The 19,351-nt window shown below is 38.2% G+C and overlaps 1 protein-coding gene and 1 pseudogene across 4 annotated transcripts; one reads left to right on the forward strand and one right to left on the reverse strand.

Annotated features, from left to right (window-relative positions):
- The window catches only part of LOC127446425 (dolichyl pyrophosphate Man9GlcNAc2 alpha-1,3-glucosyltransferase-like), a 29,612-nt pseudogene extending 27,842 nt beyond the window's left edge, over positions 1–1,770 (forward strand).
- Positions 1,771–1,791: 21 nt separating this feature from the next.
- Positions 1,792–19,028, reverse strand: LOC127446346 (centromere protein R-like). 4 transcript variants are annotated; one of them, XM_051707209.1, is made up of 10 exons: positions 18,916–19,028; positions 18,466–18,502; positions 16,181–16,265; positions 15,796–15,865; positions 14,745–14,823; positions 13,158–13,245; positions 12,918–12,974; positions 5,860–5,939; positions 4,828–4,876; positions 1,800–3,015 (listed from the first exon to the last, which is right to left on the reverse strand). In XM_051707209.1, the coding sequence occupies exons 1-9, from the start codon at positions 18,918–18,920 to the stop codon at positions 4,871–4,873; spliced, it is 507 nt and encodes a 168-aa protein (XP_051563169.1). In that variant the 5' UTR covers positions 18,921–19,028; the 3' UTR covers positions 1,800–3,015; positions 4,828–4,870. The 4 variants fall into 4 exon arrangements, with proteins under 4 accessions (XP_051563171.1, XP_051563172.1, XP_051563169.1 ...); XM_051707211.1 differs by lacking the exons at positions 18,466–18,502; positions 18,916–19,028 and adding an exon at positions 16,563–16,696 and having other exon boundaries at positions 1,792–3,015; XM_051707212.1 differs by lacking the exons at positions 18,466–18,502; positions 18,916–19,028 and adding an exon at positions 16,450–16,568 and having other exon boundaries at positions 1,794–3,015.
- Between the last annotated feature and the right edge of the window lie 323 nt (positions 19,029–19,351).

The raw sequence follows: 19,351 nt of genomic DNA on the forward strand, positions 1-19,351 counted from the left end.
ACTGTTAAAGTATTGGTTGGTATATAACCCTGAAGATCATTTATTTTAAATTCAAATGTATTTGTATATACAGTGGCAAGAAAAATATGTGAACCCTTTGGAATCAGCTGGTTTTCTGCAAGAATTGGTCATAAGAAGTGATCTCATCCTTATCAAAGTCACAAGTATAGACAAAGCATATACAAATCAAAGCAAATCCCTGAAGATCAGCAGTTACAGAAATACTCAAACCATCCCTTCTGGCACCAACAGTCATCCATGCGATTATCTAATCAGCCAATCGTGTGACAGCAGTGCAGTGCATAAAACCACGCGGATATGGGTCAGGAGCTTTAGTTAATGTTCACCTCAGCCATCAGAATGGAGAAAAATTTCAGTGAATTGGACCGTGGCATGATTATTGGTGCCAGATGGGCTGGATTGAGTATTTCTGTAAATGCTGATCTCCTGGGTTTTCACACACAACAGTCTCTAGAACAGCAGTAGTTCTGCGGACGGAAATGCCTTGATGAGAGAGGTCAATAGAGAATAACCAGACTGGTTCGAATTGACAAAGTCTACAGTAACTCAGATAACTGCTCTGTACAATTGTGTGTGTGTGTGTGTGTATATATACAGTGTGTATATATATATATATATATATATATATATATATATATATATATATATATATATATACACACACATGCTTAAATGTTTGAAATTAGTGTAGTAGACAGAAATATAATTGTGCCAACATATTAATTTATTTCATTAAAAAATTTAAATGTTATTAAAAAAAATGTATGTAATGGATGACTTGGACCAAATAATAAAGAAAAGCAGCCAATAAGTGCCCAGCACAGATGGAAACTCCTTCAATACAGTTCAAAAAGCATCCCAAGGTGATACCTCAAGAAGTTGAATGAGAAAATGCTGAGTACATTTCTGCAAATTCTATGCAAAGGGTGGGTACTTTGAAGATGCTAAAATATAACATAGTTTTGATTTTAGATTTTCATAGTCCCAACATAAGTCCCGTAGTCTCATTTCTGTTATTCCATTGTTTTTAAGACTTTTATGACTATTATTCTAAAATGTGGGGGAAAAAATAATAATAAAGAATAAGTAAGTGACCCCCAAATTTTGAATGGCAGTGTATATATTATAATATATATATATATATATATATATATATATATATATATATATATTATTATTTTTTTTGAGTGAGCAAGCTATAGGCGACAGTGGCTAGGAGAATCTCCCTAGAAAAATACAATGCTGTCAATAGAAGAAAAAATATATAGTTATTAACATCATGATTTCCCACCAGCCTTTGGAAAGCAGAATATAACGACATTGTCAAACTTGGTTAAATGTTAACCTTTTTCCCTTTTTTTTTTCTCTCTATAATTTTCCACGACCCCCTAAAACCCCTGGTCTAGGACTATAAGTCTCTCAGGCATGATTCTTCATCTCTGTTGTTAGAGGAAAAGGAAATAAATGTTGTTAACTTTGTCTTTTACAGTACTGGTTTTCACTGGTGGCCACGGCTGCTTTGAGTTTTACGAACTTGTGTTTGGAGCCCCCGACCAAATTGCCCGATCTGTTTCCAGTGCTGGTCTCCATCCTCTCCTTTCTCCATTTTCTGGGCTTTGTCATATATTTCAACATAGTCCAGTTTTCAGAGCCACAGAGGAAAAAGAGCCAAAAGAAAACAAACTGAAACATGTCTTCAATGACACTGGTTGTCAAAGAAAGAACCCCAACCAGTGCCACAGAAAAAGATGATGGCACAATGAGGGGAGAATCCATTGGGTCAGAATAAAACAGGATGGGAATAGTTTGGGAAAATTCAGTTTCTTCTTAATGAGGTTTGGTGAACTTGCCTGAGTTGAGAATAGTGAATCCAATGAAAGGAGATACAGTACTGCCAGACTTTCACTTGTATGCCTTAGAGACAAATTTTGTTAGTGGGATATTAGGAGTGTAAATGACCAGTGTGTAAGGGACCATTTGTGCTGAAATAATTTTTTTTAATAACATTTTTGATACATCAAAGTTTTTTTACCAAATGAAAATGTCTTTATCTTGTGTCTGAACATGGGTCCCAAGGCTTTTCAAATGACCCAACTGCTGTTAATGAGCAAAAGGTTGCACCAAATAAAGGAACTTGGAAGGAAAAAAAAATGTATTTGACTACTACTTTTTGACAATAATTGTGGTGAAGTAAAAGACTCATTAATTTAACAAAATGGAATTATCTTGGAAGTGACTGAAGACAAGAGACTGATTATAAAGCCACGCATTAAAATGCTTCGACTCCATGGGCTGTAAAACAAAAATGATGGAAGGAGACATATCAGAAGATAATGCTGTAAAGCTGAAATACCAGCGGAAAAAAAGTACAAGCAATCTTTTTCACCCCTCTTTGTGCGAGTTAATGATGGCCATTAAAAAAATCCATTACAACTATAAATGTTATCAGGTCACAAAGGGGCTAGTGTGTTACAGCCAGCGCTAACTCTGGTGCTATACACACATACACACACAATGAGGATGAGGGGAGAATGAAAAGGTTTTGGTTTTACCATCTTACGCATGACATTTGATTAGGAAACAAACTGCAAAGAGACAAACTCTGCCAGGAAGTATAATACCATTTTCAAGGGCTGATGCTAATATTAAACAACCATAGGATACAATTGCTTTCAGATCATGCCTTGCATGCTTGCTGATCTCTTATGAACTTGGTGAACTTTACGGTCAGACTTATACAGCCCATGGTGTATAGACCAAATTATTGAATGTTAAAATGTTGAGAACAACCTAAAGTTGTTGTTCTTCTCAACTGTAGCAGTGCTCAGAGCATATGAGACACGGGTGTTTTGTTAGGTCAGCTTAAGATTTTGTCCTTCATGAGGCCTGTAGAAGTGACAAAGAGAAGGTTACGTGATCCACCTTGGGCAGAAATAAGAGGTCTGAGTGGGCACCATCTGCAGTGCAAGTTGAACATCAAGAGAAGATCAGAGGCTGTCAAAATAAAAAGACAGATTAACATAAGCAATTAATTATCTTATGTATGAACCTGTGTATGGCCTTATATATGAAAAAAATTTAAATTCTGAACCTCACTCTATTTGTATGTATACATTTATTATACATTTCTGTCTGCATCAGCCCTAATGGGACAGTATGCCAGTACTAAGAACACTATTTTCGCAGCAGCACAGCACACCGTGTATTGTAGAATCAACATTTTGTCAGATTCCTGGTGAAAGGAAAAAAAAGAAAAACCTTTCAGCAAGTGGATTCAATGTAAATGTGTCTGAGATGGAATGGCAAGGTGTCGGCAGCGCTGTCTCATTCTGACTACGATAGAAAGACTGACAGCCTCCTCTGACATCTTGCCGCTCTCAGACTGATAGGATGTTCAGTGTACATCAAACATGCTGACAGAGAACTGCAGCTTTGATAAAGGGAGAACTATCCCATTTGCAGCTGTGCACAGAATTATATACACACATAAAAAAGGCATAGTGGGCATGCAAGTCTAATGGCATACTGCATGTCTAGTGCCCAGCTTTAATGCACATTTAATGAATTGAAAAAGTGAAAAATGAAACATGTATTTCATATTGCGTATTTAAGCATACAGAAATGCTTGACATTATCCTATGTAAAGGAATATTCAGTGTTCAATACTTGTTAAGCTCAACTGACAGCATTTGTGACATAATGTTGATAAACATAAAAAGTAATTTTTCGACTTGTCCCTCTTAATAAAAAAAGCAAAAATCGAGGTTGCAGTAAGGCACTTATGATGGAAGTTAGTGGGGCCAGATTTTAGAGTGTTTTAAGGCAGAAATGTGAAACTTATATTTTTACAAAAGTATACATTAATTCTTCTGTTATAACACTTATATTATTTGAGCTGCAAATTTGTCTAAATCATAGTTTTTACTGTCATGTTAGGGTTTATGGTGTTGCATTGTCATGGCAACAAAGTTGTAAAATTGGATATAACTACACAGAACAGGTTAGAAAGCGATTTTATCACACTAAAATCATGTTAACTAATATAATGTTTATGTCTTATGGCTATACTTTTGAAAAAGTGTGTATTTTAACGATTATGGATTGGTCACATTCACTTCCATTGTAAGTGCCTCCCTGTAACCCAGCTTTTTTTTTTAAAGAAAAGGAGGGACAAGTCAAAATACATTTTTGTGGTATTCAAATTATGCCACAAAAGCTGTCAATTGAGCTTAACTTTTATTGAACCCAGAATGTTCCTCTAATAGCTCTGTCAAATTACTGGAACTTTACATTTACATTTTGAATAAAAAAATTTTTTTAAAAAAAGATGGGGTAGTTAATCTCAAATGTTGCTGTAAGATTAAGCATAATACATTTTCATATCTTTTACTAGTAGTCAACCAAGGTAGATGTTTCCATGGCTGATACCGATATTAAGACAGCAGGCTAGCCAATGGCCAATTTTACATATAGTAAAATTATTTCTGAAATTTTGTGTTACTATTATTTTACATGATATGCACTCAAAATGTACTAAAATATGCAAACAGAAAGTGAATATTCTGATTGACTAGATTTCGAAACACCTCTGACTGACGTGTTTATCAACTAGTGCCGATAATCTCAAAATTATGAAATATCTGTAAATGAATTAGAATTAAATAGACAATAGATATTACAAAACATACAGTATATTACAAAACATAAATTATTATAGAAATAAGTGAATATATGTAATGTGATGAGCATTAAGAGTTAAATAAGTAAAGTGCCCCAGTATTACTGTAGAAAAAAAAGAAAACATACCTTAAGATTTCCTTCAGAAATACATAAGAGCTGCTGGTCTGTTTCAATCCTGTAAAACCAACATAGATAAATTAACACACACTTTATCTTGCTTAATATGTTTCATCATTGATCATTTTGAAAATACATGAATGAAACATGTACATGTGTAGTTTAACTTTGATTGCTCTTATCAGATAAATCACACCATCAGTCATAGATTTTGTAGACTGCTAGCTGCCACTGCTACTTGATCTAAATGCAAATGAAGTATCTGAAATGCTTTTTTGACTGAATGCATCTAAAATAACGTTATAACTCTCATTTCATTCTCCAGCACACATCTCCGAAACGCAAACTCGGCAATGCTTACTCACCTCCGCCCCGCCATCTCTGATATAACAAACCTTAATATACGGCAGCCCTTTAATTGTGCTGGTGTTTTTCATCAGAAAGACTAAATGTACTCCAAACAGACCCCATTTATCCTTCAACAGCCCAGGATTGATGTGATATTAGCAGGGTTTGTGACCCCGTCCCAGCCAAGAACCAAAAACCTATTTGTTTTATTATATTTTAAGGAATTTTTAATACAGTCTATTAAGGCTGTCTTACAAATCTCCTACGGCTCGACCCCATCTGTGGCCTGATCAATTTTTATTCTGCTGATCCGTCCCCTTCCTTCTCATTTTGTCATCGCAAAATTCACATTCTATAGGATTTTCTTATGGAAAACTTGCCATAAAAATCCGTTGCTACATCTGCTGATGTGTGTGGGAGGCCCCCTCACGAAGACAGAGGGCTTTGGTGAAGATAAAATTTGCTTCAGCGGTAAGCAGAACTGTTTAAATGTTATTTATTTTCATGCTCCAAAGAAAATATATTGTGAAGTGCAACATTGATTTAGAACATAACAATGTCTCTGTATGGGCGTAGAAGAGGTGGAGGCAGGGGCCGATTTATGAATCCTTTGCTCAGCTCCTTTAATTGAATTTTCCAAATCTCTCGCCACACAGAAATAATCAATACCCTTGGTCCAGGCGACAAACTTGCCTCAGAATTATTGTGCTCTCTCTTTTTCCATTTTGCGCTCATCAGCAACATGCAGGCTGAAGCTGGAGACATGGTAATGCCTGAATAAGCGAGAAAATTTACAGCTGATCTGATTGTTTAGGAGACTTGACTTCTCTAGAATGCTTGACAACTTTTGTTAGTCCTAAAACAGCAGGGTTCCCAGTCATGGGAATATTAAAATTCTGATTTCCAGGCTTGGAAAAGACGTGGAAATAAGTAAAATCTTTAAAAATCTTAAAAAGTTAATACAGTAAACATTTTCTAGTTCTGTTATGCTCTAATATAGTTCATTGGCTAGCTATTTCTCTTCCTGTGGGTTTGTGTAGAATTACATTTGCCCACATACCAGGGTAATAACATCAGTCTGTCTGTTGAGGGGTTTATTGTACACATTGGTATACTAATAAGTGTTATTATTTAAAAGTATTAATTCCAAAGACTGGTACCTGACATACAAACAGACACAACATGATAACATGGGAAATCGACATGTTGCTTCCAAAGTTTATGTACCCTGAAATCGACCCATTCTGCCGAATTACTGACAAATGTAATTCCTCTTCAAATCAGATATGTTCACCTTTCTCTCTAGCACTACTGATAGCACATTGAGAGAGAAACGTAAGTGACAGGAGATCTGGTCCCGTAGGAACCAGGATGTATTCACGTTCATGCAAACAATACTGAGTGTGATTCAGTGCCTGAATTTTCACTCTAATTACATTTTTACTTCACTGAAGGTTAGGTTTAGGGTTCGGGTCATTCCAGTTGACTGTATTACATCATTTTCAACTAAAAATGCAACTCTTTTGGTGCCACTCTGTGGACATTTCACCCAGGAACTGGAGCTCACACATGCACATATGTTCAACAGCACTTCCAGCTTTGGCAACTTGGGGAAGTAATTCGCATTTCGATAAGCACAGACCAATTACAGTGGCAGAACTTTTGACCTACTGCTGCCGAATTCACAGTGAGAATTTTTTATTTTTTTTTTAACTGTTATCCAGTAATCTTTTTTTTTTTCTCCCCAATCTGGTATGCCCAATTCCCAATGCTCTCTAGGTTCTCATGGTGGCGTAGTGACTCAATCCGGGTGCAGAGGATGAATCTCATTTGCCTCCACGTCTGAGACAGTCAGTCCGCGCATCTTATCATGTGGCTTGAGCGCATTACCGCAGAGACCTAGCGCGTTTCTCCAGCTATTCTCCGCAGCATCCACGCACAACTCACCACGTGCCCCACCGAGAGCGAGAACCACATTATAGCAACCACGAGGAGGTTAACCCAACGTGACTCTACCCACCCTAGCAACCGGGCCAGTTGGTTGCTTAGGAAGTCTGACTGGAGTCACTCGGCACGCCCTGGATTCTAACTTCCGACTCCAGGTGTGGTAGTCAGTGTCTTTACTTGCTGAGCTACCCAGGCCCCTATCCAGTAATCATTAATTACTGGAAAGGTCATGCAAAAGTTATGGCAATTCCTTGGTCAAAATGTGTGGGAACCCTGCATCCTTAAAAATGAATTGCCATTTCGGCCTCTCTCAAGGTTACGCCCTACCAGCTTGTAACATAAAGAACATTTTGAGAAGCTATAAGGTGATTGCTGCTAACATTAGTGACATGGATTCAGTGGTTTGCCTGTCAAAGTTAAAATATCCTTGTGGATTTTCTCAGCTCTCTTGGCAGTATCACACTGCCTGGTGCTCAGCATGGCTTTAACACAGAGTAGTGTCATATCCTCACCATCATGTGTTATTCACACCAGATCCTGAACAGCTCAAGTGACACTGCCTGTTTGTGAATACATTCGTGCGAGTGACTAATGGCAATGATGTGTGTCTTTGAAATCCAGGGCATTAGTGATCTGTGCCAAGATAAATTGGAGTCTCAACAGAGCTAATTGTTTAAATTGTATTAAAATAGTTTAAAGACATCCTAAATTAAACACACATAAACAATATATTTATTTACTGTGCTTATATTTTGCCTTTAGGCAAAAGTTTAGCTCTGGCCTTCCTTATTACACACTATAATCATGTATACACATTTAACAGTTCAAAAATCCACAAAGGAACTTGAATAAAGTTGAATAATTTTAAACTTTGACTTCCTAATAGTCTAACTGTAATGAGAAAAGAGAAACCGCAACAGAGCACAACACATTATTTACAGGACATACTCTGATGCTCCCTAAAGTTTGATTCAGTCTGTTTACTGAAATAGTCCATATTTAGTTGCGTTTTTGTGGAAATGTTTATTTTTCATGGACAATCACAATCCTTTCATGGCAACAAGTAATTAAATTTTGTCACACTCATCTAATTCACAAATTTACAATTCCAACACAGAAAGCACTCTTTCATAACACAAATTAAATGACAAATATTTGACAAGTTCCAATTTTGCTGAAAGACTTAAACATTACTTATATATATATATATATATATATATATATTGTGGCAGGGTGAGCAAGAGACAGACACAGTGGGTGTGGCGTCAAGCCTCAGAGAGGCATTTATTGGAAGCAATAATAAACGTAAAATGTCCAAAAGAGGTAATAAAGTGTCCAAGGGGAAATAGTGTTCATAATAAAAGGGGGAATCTGGCATCCGCGCGGTGAACGGGGCTCCGTGAAAGGGGCGGGGTAGTGTTCATAGGATAGCCCTGGCATGGGCTGGGTCAGTCGGCCGCACACGCTCCACTCCAAAGTCCAGGGTGCGTGGGGCGGCGGCGTCACTGGCGGCCCGCGGCAAGCGTGAGGGAAGCGCGGCATCTAGCCCGTCGGCGGCAACGTGAGCAGTTCACCCCCGGTGACTCATTACGGCGTCCGGGGCTCCGAAGAACGGGTCCGGCAGCGCGTCCACTTGTCCGATCCCTCCCAGTCCTGGGCGTGTGAGGATGCCAGTGTGTACACACATGGAGATTTGAAGCCGGCTCCCCGAGAAGAGGTGCGCACTGCGTTTTAAAAACAAGGGTGATGAAGCATTATCCCCATCAGGTGCGATTCATTCACCGTTGACCAAACGAGGCTTATTAATTATGCACCTCTTCTCGCTCTCCCGCCCAACTCCCGTCATGAGCCTGGCTGAAGGGCGGCCCTAAGAGGCGGGGTGACGATGACGAGCCAGAGGGGCGGATCATTCTGCCACAATATATATATTTATTTCTTTTAATTTTTATCCCCTTTTCTCCCCAGTTTGGAATGCCCAATTCCCATTACTTAGTAGGTCCTCGTGGTGGCGCGGTTACTCACCTCAATCCGGGTGGCTTCCGAGACCGTCAATCCGCGCATCTTATCACGTGGCTCGTTGTGCATGACACCGCAGAGACTCACAGCATGTGGAGACTCATGCTACTCTTCACGATCCACACACAACTTACAACGCTCCCCATTGAAAGCAAGAACTACTAATCACGACCACGAGGAGGTTACCCCATGTGACTCCACCCTTCCAAGCAACCGGGCCAATTTGGTTGCTTAGGAGACCTGGCTGGAGTTACTCAGCACACCCTGGATTCAAACTCGCAACTCCAGGGGTGGTAGTCAGCATCAATACTCGCTGAGCTACCCAGGCCCCCCGGACTTCAATATTACTAACACAAATACTTAATCGTAACTATCTTCTTATGTCTCTCCCCATCAGCCACAAATTTCACTGGGCACTTCAGTAATTTTTTGGCTAATTGCTAAACTTTTAAAAAGAATGAAATAGTAATAGTAGAACAGTATTTTTGAAAAATATGTTTGAAATGATGTACACTAACACGAATGACTCTAGTCATATCAGTCTTAGAGAAAAAGCTGCACATTCATGAGTGCTGCCATGTTGAGATTATATGACCAGCTGAATATTAATTGATTTATCTCAATAAACCCTTGTAATTGGGGCCTGGGTAGCTCAGCGAGTAAAGACGCTGACTACCACCCCTGGAGTCGCGAGTTCGAATCCAGGGTGTGCTGAGTGACTCCAGCCAGGTCACCTAAGCAACCAAACTGGCCCGATTGCTAGGGAGGGTAGAGTCACATGGGGTAACCTCCTTGTGGTCGCTATAATGTGGTTCGCTCTCTGTGGGGCGCGTGGTGAGTTGTGCGTGGATGCCGCGGAGAATAGCGTGAAGCCTCCACACGCACTATGTCTCCGTGGTAACGCGCTCAACAAGCCACGTGATAAAATGCGCGGATTGACAATCTCAGACGCGGAGGCAACTGAGATTCGTCCTCTGCCACCCGGATTGAGGCGAGTCACTACGCCACCATGAGGACTTAGAGCGTATTGGGAATTGGGCATTCAAAATTGGAGAGAAAAAAAAAGAAACCCTTGTAATTTGACGCTTTCACCCACAGAATAAATTAATAATGGCTGACTGTGAAAAGCACATTTTTAAAATGGCATATGTAAATGAGAACTTCTGTTTTTGCTTGATGCTGCATCTACGCTGCTGTGTCTCAGCGAACATAAACACACATTTTACTGTGTGCCCCTTTTCTAAGACGTCATACAGAAAACAGAACGTCTGCCTCCTCATTCTAAACATGTTTGGGTCTCAGGCAGTGTTCTACCACTATACATTTGATTATGGATACAACAACCTAAAGCAATGCAAATAATGCAATCTGAGCACTTACACTACAGCTAAAGCATGAAAATGGTCAAATCTGTCCTAATTTCAAACAAGACGCAATCAAACGTCATACTCATACGCCACCTTGAATAACAATTTGTTTAATCTCAATGTATACCTTAAAATAACAAAGGGCCGATTCTCTGTCCATGCTTGTAAATGTGAATCCACTCAGTACTGTTGTTGTTCTCCACATTGATAAATTTCATGCTTCACTATGTGATGAAGATTGTGACGTTCCTTTGGTGTTGAGCTACAAGCAACATATACGCAGAGGTCCTCGAGTGTAACTAATTAAACAATTTCAGGCGACCTTATCTTAAAAACATGCTGAACTTTATCACAATCCAACCATTGAGTTGCAACAAATCACCATTGTGTGATTTAATCACAAGCGCAGCTTTGCTGGGGGCAGAATGTTTGCTTGAAATAATCTAATTAAGTCTGTCTAATGAAGAGGAGCTCTTGGTTGTTTGTGTTAGGAAAATGAAATATTTTTCTTAGAAAAAGAGGATCTTTTATTTTTCCCTTAATCAAAGCAAATCTCTATGAACACATCGTAAATGCCAATTCAAAAGTCCCATGTGACCAACCCCAGAACTTCTGCGCTTGAAATAAATCATGACTCACATAAAAGTGGAACACTTAATATTTTCTTTCTCTGGCTCTTTTAGGCAAAGCAATGGGATCACAATCATCATACTGTAATATAAATAAATTCAATGTGGGAAGTTACATATCCTTGTGTCAGAGACAAAGACTGTTTTGTGATGGGGAAACGTTTTAGATTGGAAACAAAACCGTTTATGTATTGCTTGCTTTCTGATAAGAGAAAGATTGTTTATCTACTGACTTTTAAAGGGATAGTTCACCCCAAAATGAAAATTCTCTCATCATACCATCACAGATGTGTATGACTTTCTTTTCTCTGCAGAACACAAATTATTTTTTAAAGAATACAGTACTGTGCAAAAGTTTTAGGCACTTGAGAAAAATGTTGTAGTGAGGATGTCTTCAAAAATAATGACAAATAGTTTTCATTTATCACTTAATGTCATACAAAGTCCAGTAAACTTAAAAAAGCTAAATCAATATTCGGTGTGACCACCTTTGCCTTTAAAACAGCAACAATTCTCCTAGGTACACCTGGACACAGTTTTTCTTGGTTGTTGGCAGATAGGATGTTCCAAGCTTCTTGGAGATTTCTCCACAGTTCTTCTATCTATATAGGCTGTCTCAGTTGCTTCTGTCTCTTTATGTAATCTCAGACTGACACGATGTTCAGTGGGGGGCTTTGTGGGGGCCATGACATCTGTTGCAGGGCTCCCTGTTCTTCTATTCTAATCTTTTCTATTGGCAAAAGTAATGTTTGGGAGTCTAACATTTATATTTCATATTGACACACTAAAGCTGAAGATATAAATAACCATCTTAAGACAAATGTTTTTGTGAAACATCTTATGTGCCTAAGACTTTTGCACAGTACTGTATATCAGCTCTATAGGTCCATACAATGCAAGTGAATGGTGACCAGAATCTTCAAAAATCACATAAAGGCAGAATAAAAGTAATCCATAAGACTCCAGTGGTTAAATCCATATCTTTTAAAGCGATATGAAAGGTGTAGGTGAGAAACAGATCAATATTTTAGTCCTTTTTCTACAAATCTCCACCTTTGACCAGCCCAGACCAGAAGGTGGCGATTTGCATGAAGAATGTGAAATGCCAAAAAACAAAAGAATAAGTGGAGATTTATGGTAAAAACAAATGACTTAAATATTGATCTGTTTCTCACCCACACCTATCATATTGCTTCTGAAGATATGGAAACAACCACTGGAGTCTTTTGGATTACCTGACTTACATGATTTTTGGAGCTTCAAAAATTTGGTACCCATTCACTTGCATTGTATGGACCAACAGATCTGAAATATTCTTCTAAAAATCTTCGTTTGTGTTCAGCAGAAGAAAGAAAGTCATACACATCTGGGATGGCATAAAGGTAAGTAAATGATGAGAGAATTTTCATTTTTGTGTGAACTATTCCTTTAATGCCAATGACAATAATGGAAATTGTCATATTGTTCACCCTCATGTTGTTCCAAACCGGTTTGATTTTCTTCTGTGAGACACAAAAGGAGGTGTTTAGCACAATGTTAGCCTCAGTCGCCATTCACTGTCGCTGCATCTTTTGTTCCATACAATGAATGTGTATGGTGACTGAGGCTAAAATTCTAACATCATCTTTTGTGTTTCATGGAAGAATGAAACTCATATTGATTTGGAACAACATGAGGGTTGGTAAATGATGGCAAAATTTTCATTTTTGAGTGAACAGTTCCTTTAAGGTAAGTGTTATCATTCATGCTGTTAATGTTAACAAACTTTTAAATCCTTAACACTCATACTCACCTTGGTAATGGCCTTTGTTTGTGTCTGCCCTGTGTACACCAGATGCAATTTTAGAAGCTGAAAAGAAATGCATATTCAGGTTTGTTTTGAACTATCACCCACAGGTACAATTTCTTGTGTGAACTCTTTAAATAGTGAATATACAAAGTGTAAATAATTGTAATACATAAAGTGACCTTGAGAAGGTGTCATTATGCTGTTCTATGAATTTCCAACACATAACTCAGTGAAAGGACTCACACAGATCTTCATGCATCTTGAGTTCAGTTTGCAGATCAGCAGGACCAATCAGCAAGAGACTTCTCAGCTCACTACTGCCCTCTACTGGCTACATTCAAACAGACATTTACATGAGGATGCCAGTTTCTTCTATGACACATTAAATTTGGCTTAACAGTAACATGCAGTAACAGGTGTGGTGTGCAACTTCAATAAGACACTTTAAAGGGATAGTTCACCCAAAAATGAAAATTCTTTCATCATTTACTCACCCTCATGTCATCGCAGATATGCATGACTTTCTTTCTTTTGCTGAACACAAAGATTTTTAGAAGAATATTTCAGCTCTGTATGTCCATAAAATGCAAGTGACTGGTGACCAGACCTTTCAAGCTCCACAAATCAAATAAAGGCAGCATAATCCATGCTAATCCATATGACTCCAGTGGTTAAATCCATATCTTCAGATGCGATTTGATAGGTGTGGGTGAGAAACCGATCAATAATTAAGTCATGTTTTTACTATAAATCTCCATTTTCACATTCTTTTACATTCTGAAAGTGAAAGTGGAGATTTATAGTTAAAAAAGGATTGAAATATTTATGTTTCTCACCCAAAGTGACTGCATTCCTACAGAGGACATACAGTATTAAACCACTGACATCACATGGAATACTTTATACTGCCTTTATGGGATTTTTGGAGCTTAAAAGGTCTGGTTACAATTCACTTGCATTGTATGGACCTACAAGGATGAAATATTCTTCTAAAAATATTTGTTTGTGTTTAGCAGAGGAAAGAAAGTCATACACATCTGGGATGGCATGAGGGTGAGTAAATGATAAGGGAATTTTTGGGTGAACTATCCCTTTAACTGTAGTTGGCTTCAATTTCAAAATAACCTAAGTCTAGTCTAAGGCTATAACCACATATTCAGGATTGGGGGACAAAATGTCATAATTAAGAAATCAACATTTGAAAAACACATATCAGTCAACTACTAATTTAACCTTCTTGTGCATTGTGTACACTGCAGTTCCTAAGAAGCCATTTTTAACCATTTGCAACGTGGTGTTATATTCAAACCACAATGAATGATCATCGTTGACCCTTTTAAAAAAAATCTATATGACTGTCCACTTTACATGTCATTGTGCCTTTTACTTATGACAACATTCAACAAATGGCGACGCAAGTGATGATGCACCAAGTAAATGAGGAAAATTGACCATTAACATCTATTGTAATGGACTGATGTGTAACCCTCTCAAAATGCATAATTTGGGAAGAAAATAAAAAGATTAGTTGTGATGATGTTCTTGTTCTGAAGTAAAAACAAACATTAAGATATTTTCCTTTGTGATTTAAATATTCATGTACCAAATGGTTAATTTCAATGTCTATTGTGTTTATGGCCCAGGTCTAGTGTTGTGACACTGCCACATTAGGACACTGAACTTGCATGTGCACACACAACCTAGCATAGTCTTGGTCTAGTTTTTAAGGTGAAGATCAATCTGAGCAGTCTATAAACAATCCTTAAAAACACACATTCATGGTAATTTGAGAACTCTGTGGTCTTAAATTACTATATTTGATCCACATACCACTAATGTCCCCAGCCGTTGCCTGTATTTCATTAGGTCCTTGAGAGACCTTTTCACCTTACACCTGAGAAATACAATTCTGGAGAAAAAAACAAAGAAAATAGCATTTACATTTTTCTTTTTGTAATTTATTTTTTTTAATCTTAAACTGCTAATAAGGCATTTATGTATTATATTATATTATCTAAATTTTTGCTTGATAAGGACACAGGCTCCCTGTTACATATTCATTATTCCTATAAGCCTATGAGGGGAGAACAAGCTGACTAAGAAAAAGACATTTGTATATTTTTAATGCATACTTAAAAATGTAGAGAGATACTTAATGCAAAATCGTATACAAGTCCCTTTGTCCAATCCCACTCAAGCTCTCTTCTACATTTTGCACAAGATCAGTTCTCTTCGGTTAGATTCCCCAAATGAAAACTTTCTTAAATTAATTATAAGCCCGCTCTCTTTATTGATGTTTTTATATATATTTAACTAGCTTCCTCTTAAATGACTGCACTAGAAAATTCAAAACTAATGCTTGTCTTGATGGATCGCATGAAGCTCTGTGTTAGTATGCGTTGGAAAGGAAATAGGTCTTTTCTTAAACTCTCCTTATCCAACTATTTTTAGTGCAGTGTAAATCAGAGGGGCTTTTGGCTGGTGATGAAACTCCCTCCATGTCCTGTCATTAAATTCTGATCAGTCATAATGGCTATCAGCCCAGTGGGACAAAGGAAATATCCAGTTATGAGGAGAGATTTCTATCTTTTCCACTGCTCCGGTTATACCACTGTTAGTAACCTCATAAAAATAGACTCCATGGTTTCTGCTACAGGCAATCAAGTTTTAAGAAAGTAACTCAACAGTATAAAACCTGCCACAACAACAGTGTGTCAATAACAATTAATGTAATTGTACAGAAGATTTACAGTACATACTATGTATGGAATGAGTAAGTTTAGGTTACAAAAAAAAAAAAAAACATTTTTGATTTGTCTAATCTCCAATTTTATTGTTAATAAGTTTAAATGAGGAAATTTGCTTGATTACATAATTTTACCTCTCAGCATCCGTCATGGGCTCTTTTGTTTTAGGGGGATTCGTTGTCTTCCCAACTGCTTTGGAATTACCTGTTGATGAAGCACTAAATGTCAGCAATTTATCAAATCAGCATGAGCAATGATATTATTAATGGCTACACTGTCAGTTAATCAAAATGCAAGCCTAGTGGATTACAAGAGACTTCTACTGTACAGTGCTTGGGTGACAGCATGAGCAGGGTTTTTTTTATGGTGATTACAAAGAAAGAAAAGAATACACACACATATTGCTTTGTTCACAATACAAATCAAATATAAAAAACTCCTGAAGGGCAGACATATAACAAATGGGAGTTTTATGAGACCCTGATGAGGACACAGAAGCTGGACTGTAGGTTCCAGTACCTGCAGGTTTAGTCATGGGACTCATCAATCGAGTTCCAGTCATAGGGGAATAATTCCTGTTTGATGCATGCCTCTTTGCTGGGGTCTAAAATAAATACATGTGAAACAGTTATGTATAATCATTGATAAGAACAAAGTCATAATATTTAGATTCAGAATAATTACACACTGAACACTGATAAATAATTTTGGGTATTATTTCTTACTATTGTACTGTAAACATATATTTGTTTTAATAACCAAATAACAGTTCTTATTTATTTACTTACATAATACACCAATGGACAGCAGTTCTCGTGTTGGCTTAAAAAGGGTTGGAATGGACCTAACTCTTAAAGGGGTAGTCCACCCAAAAATGAAAATTATCTCATAATTTACTCACTTTCATGCCATCCCAGATGTGTATGAATTTCTTTCTTCTGCTGAAAGATTTTTAGTAGAATATCTCAGCTCTGTGGGTCCTTTCAATGCAAGTTAATGGTGGCCAGAACTTTGAAGCTCCAAAAATCACATAAAGGCAGCATAAATTAATTCATTATGAGTCCAGTGGTATAATATACACTATATTGCCAAAAGTATTCGCTCACCCATCCAAATAATTGAATTCAGGTGTTCCAATCACTTCCATGGCCACAGGTGTATAAAATGAAGCACCTAGGCATGCAGACTGCTTCTACAAACATTTGTGAAAGAATGGGCCGCTCTCAGGAGCTCAGTGAATTCCAGCGTGGTACTGTGATAGGATGCCACCTGTGCAACAAGTCCAGTCATGAAATTTCCTCGCTACTAAATATTCCACAGTCAACTGTCAGTGGTATTATAACAAAGTGGAAGCGATTGGGAATGACAGCAACTCAGCCACGAAGTGGTAGGCCACGTAAAATGACAGAGCGGGGTCAGCGGATGCTGAGGCGCATAGTGCGCAGAGGTCGCCAACTTTCTGCAGAGTCAATCGCTACAGACCTCCAAAGTTCATGTGGCCTTCAGATTAGCTCAAGAACAGTGCGTAGAGAGCTTCATGGAATTGGTTTCCATGGCCGAGCAGCTGCATCCAAGCCATACATCACCAAGTGCAATGCAAAGCGTCGGATGCAGTGGTGTAAAGCACGCCGCCACTGGACTCTAGAGCAGTGGAGACGCATTCTCTGGAGTGACGAATCACTCTTCTCCATCTGGCAATCTGATGGACGAGTATGGGTTTGGCGGTTGCCAGGAGAACGGTACTTGTCTGACTGCATTGTGCCAACTGTGAAGTTTGGTGGAGGGGGGATTATGGTGTGGGGTTGTTTTTCAGGAGCTGGGCTTGGTCCCTTAGTTCCAGTGAAAGGAACTCTGAATGCTTCAGCATACCAAGAGATTTTGGACAATTCCATGCTCCCAACTTTGTGGGAACAGCTTGGGGATGGCCCGTTCCTGTTCCAACATGACTGAGCAGCAGTGCACAAAGCAAGGTCCATAAAGACATGGATGAGCGAGTTTGGTGTGGAAGAACTTGACTGGCCTGCACAGAGTCCTGACCTCAACCCGATAGAGCACCTTTGGGATGAATTAGAGCGAAGACTGCGAGCCAGGCCTTCTCGTCCAACATCAGTGTCTGACCTCACAAATGCGCTTCTGGAAGAATGGTCAAAAATTCCCATAAACACACTCCTAAACCTTGTGGAAAGCCTTCCCAGAAGAGTTGAAGCTGTTATAGCTGCAAAGGGTGGGCCGACGTCATATTAAACCCTATGGATTAAGAATGGGATGTCACTTAAGTTCATATGCGTCTAAAGGCAGATGAGTGAATACTTTTGGCAATATAGTGTATGTCTTCTGAACTGATGCAGTCACTTTGGTTGAGAAACTGATCAATATGTGAAATATATATGTATTTTTTTTTACTATAAATCTCCACTTTCAGGATGTGAAAGTGAAACTGGGGATTTATAGTAAAACAGGACTTAAATATTGATCTGTTTCTCACCCAATCCTATTATATCACTTCTCAAATGGATCGCTTTTATGCTGTCTTTATGTAATCTTTGAAGCTTGAAAGGTCTGGTCACCATTCACTTGCATTTTATGGACCCACAGAGCTGAGATATTCTAAAAATCTTTGTTTGTGTTCAGCAGAAGAAAGAAAAACATACATATCTGGGATGGCATATGGGTGAGTAAATGATGAGGGAATTTTCATTTTTTGGTGAACTATCCCTTTAAACACATATAAAAAATACATTTCTGATCTAAATTTAAAGTAAAGAAAACCCTGATGATGTGTTTCTGTGATTTCCTTCACTCACGTTTTCTTTGTCATGTAAATGAAGGGCTCTCTTCACACTGTAAGGGAAAATATAGAATCATGCAAAGTCAGTGCAGTGAGTCAGATATCACTCCTCCATGCAACACAAATACACCGAGTCCAAAAACTAGTCATACCTGAGTCTTAAGAACACTAAGAAACAAAGAGGTATCAAAAGGCATCACAATACAACCATGTTGTGGACATTATACTATAATACTATAGTACTATCATGGTTTCTTGGACATGTACCATGGTAGTACCATGGTATTCACTGAAGTACCTTGGAGTACCATGTAAATACCTTACTATAGGAATAGGGTAATCATTCAGTGTCATGTTATCAAAGTACCATTGTCACTGTTTGATGGTTTCGCCACAGCACACAAAATTCTGAACACAAGATCATATCGTTGCAGTTATGTGTGGACAAATACATGAATACACTTACGGCATTTTTTATGTTTCTCTCAGGAATACAACTGCAAAACACAAACAACAACCGTCTCTGGGCGCGTTTATTTTTTTTGTAATTTGGCGCGGTGCGACAGTTAGTTAGTTCCCCTGGAAACAGTTTTATGTCATTCTACACGCGAGATACAGTGTTTTAAATATATTCTGCCAAGATAATTGCAAACTGCACGAGAAAAAAGCATGTTGGTGTAATACACTCGCTACCACGTTCATTATTATCATAAATACAATCTAAAAATGTCTCATTAATAAATATTGTATGAGAGCCATTCAAAGCAGTTGTTTCCTGTTGCTTCATTTTAACGGCGCACCGTTCAGTGGGGTTTATTTACACGGCACCATGGCAACCTGACAGCCATAAAACACGAAGGGTGGATCTCAATGTGCGTTCTTTTGTGTCCTTAAGTTCTCGT

This window comes from Myxocyprinus asiaticus, chromosome 9 (genome assembly GCF_019703515.2).
Source record: "Myxocyprinus asiaticus isolate MX2 ecotype Aquarium Trade chromosome 9, UBuf_Myxa_2, whole genome shotgun sequence".
NCBI classification, from domain to species: Eukaryota; Metazoa; Chordata; class Actinopteri; order Cypriniformes; family Catostomidae; genus Myxocyprinus; species Myxocyprinus asiaticus.

Bases quoted from the DNA above. Each gene is read 5' to 3' on its own strand.
- LOC127446346 (XM_051707209.1), bottom strand. The intron at 15,866-16,180 runs GTACTGGAACCT...CTTCATCAACAG, and splicing joins TCCCATGACTAAACCTGCAG to GTAATTCCAAAGCAGTTGGG. The intron at 12,975-13,157 runs GTGAGTCCTTTC...ATTTCTTTTCAG, and splicing joins CAAGATGCATGAAGATCTGT to CTTCTAAAATTGCATCTGGT.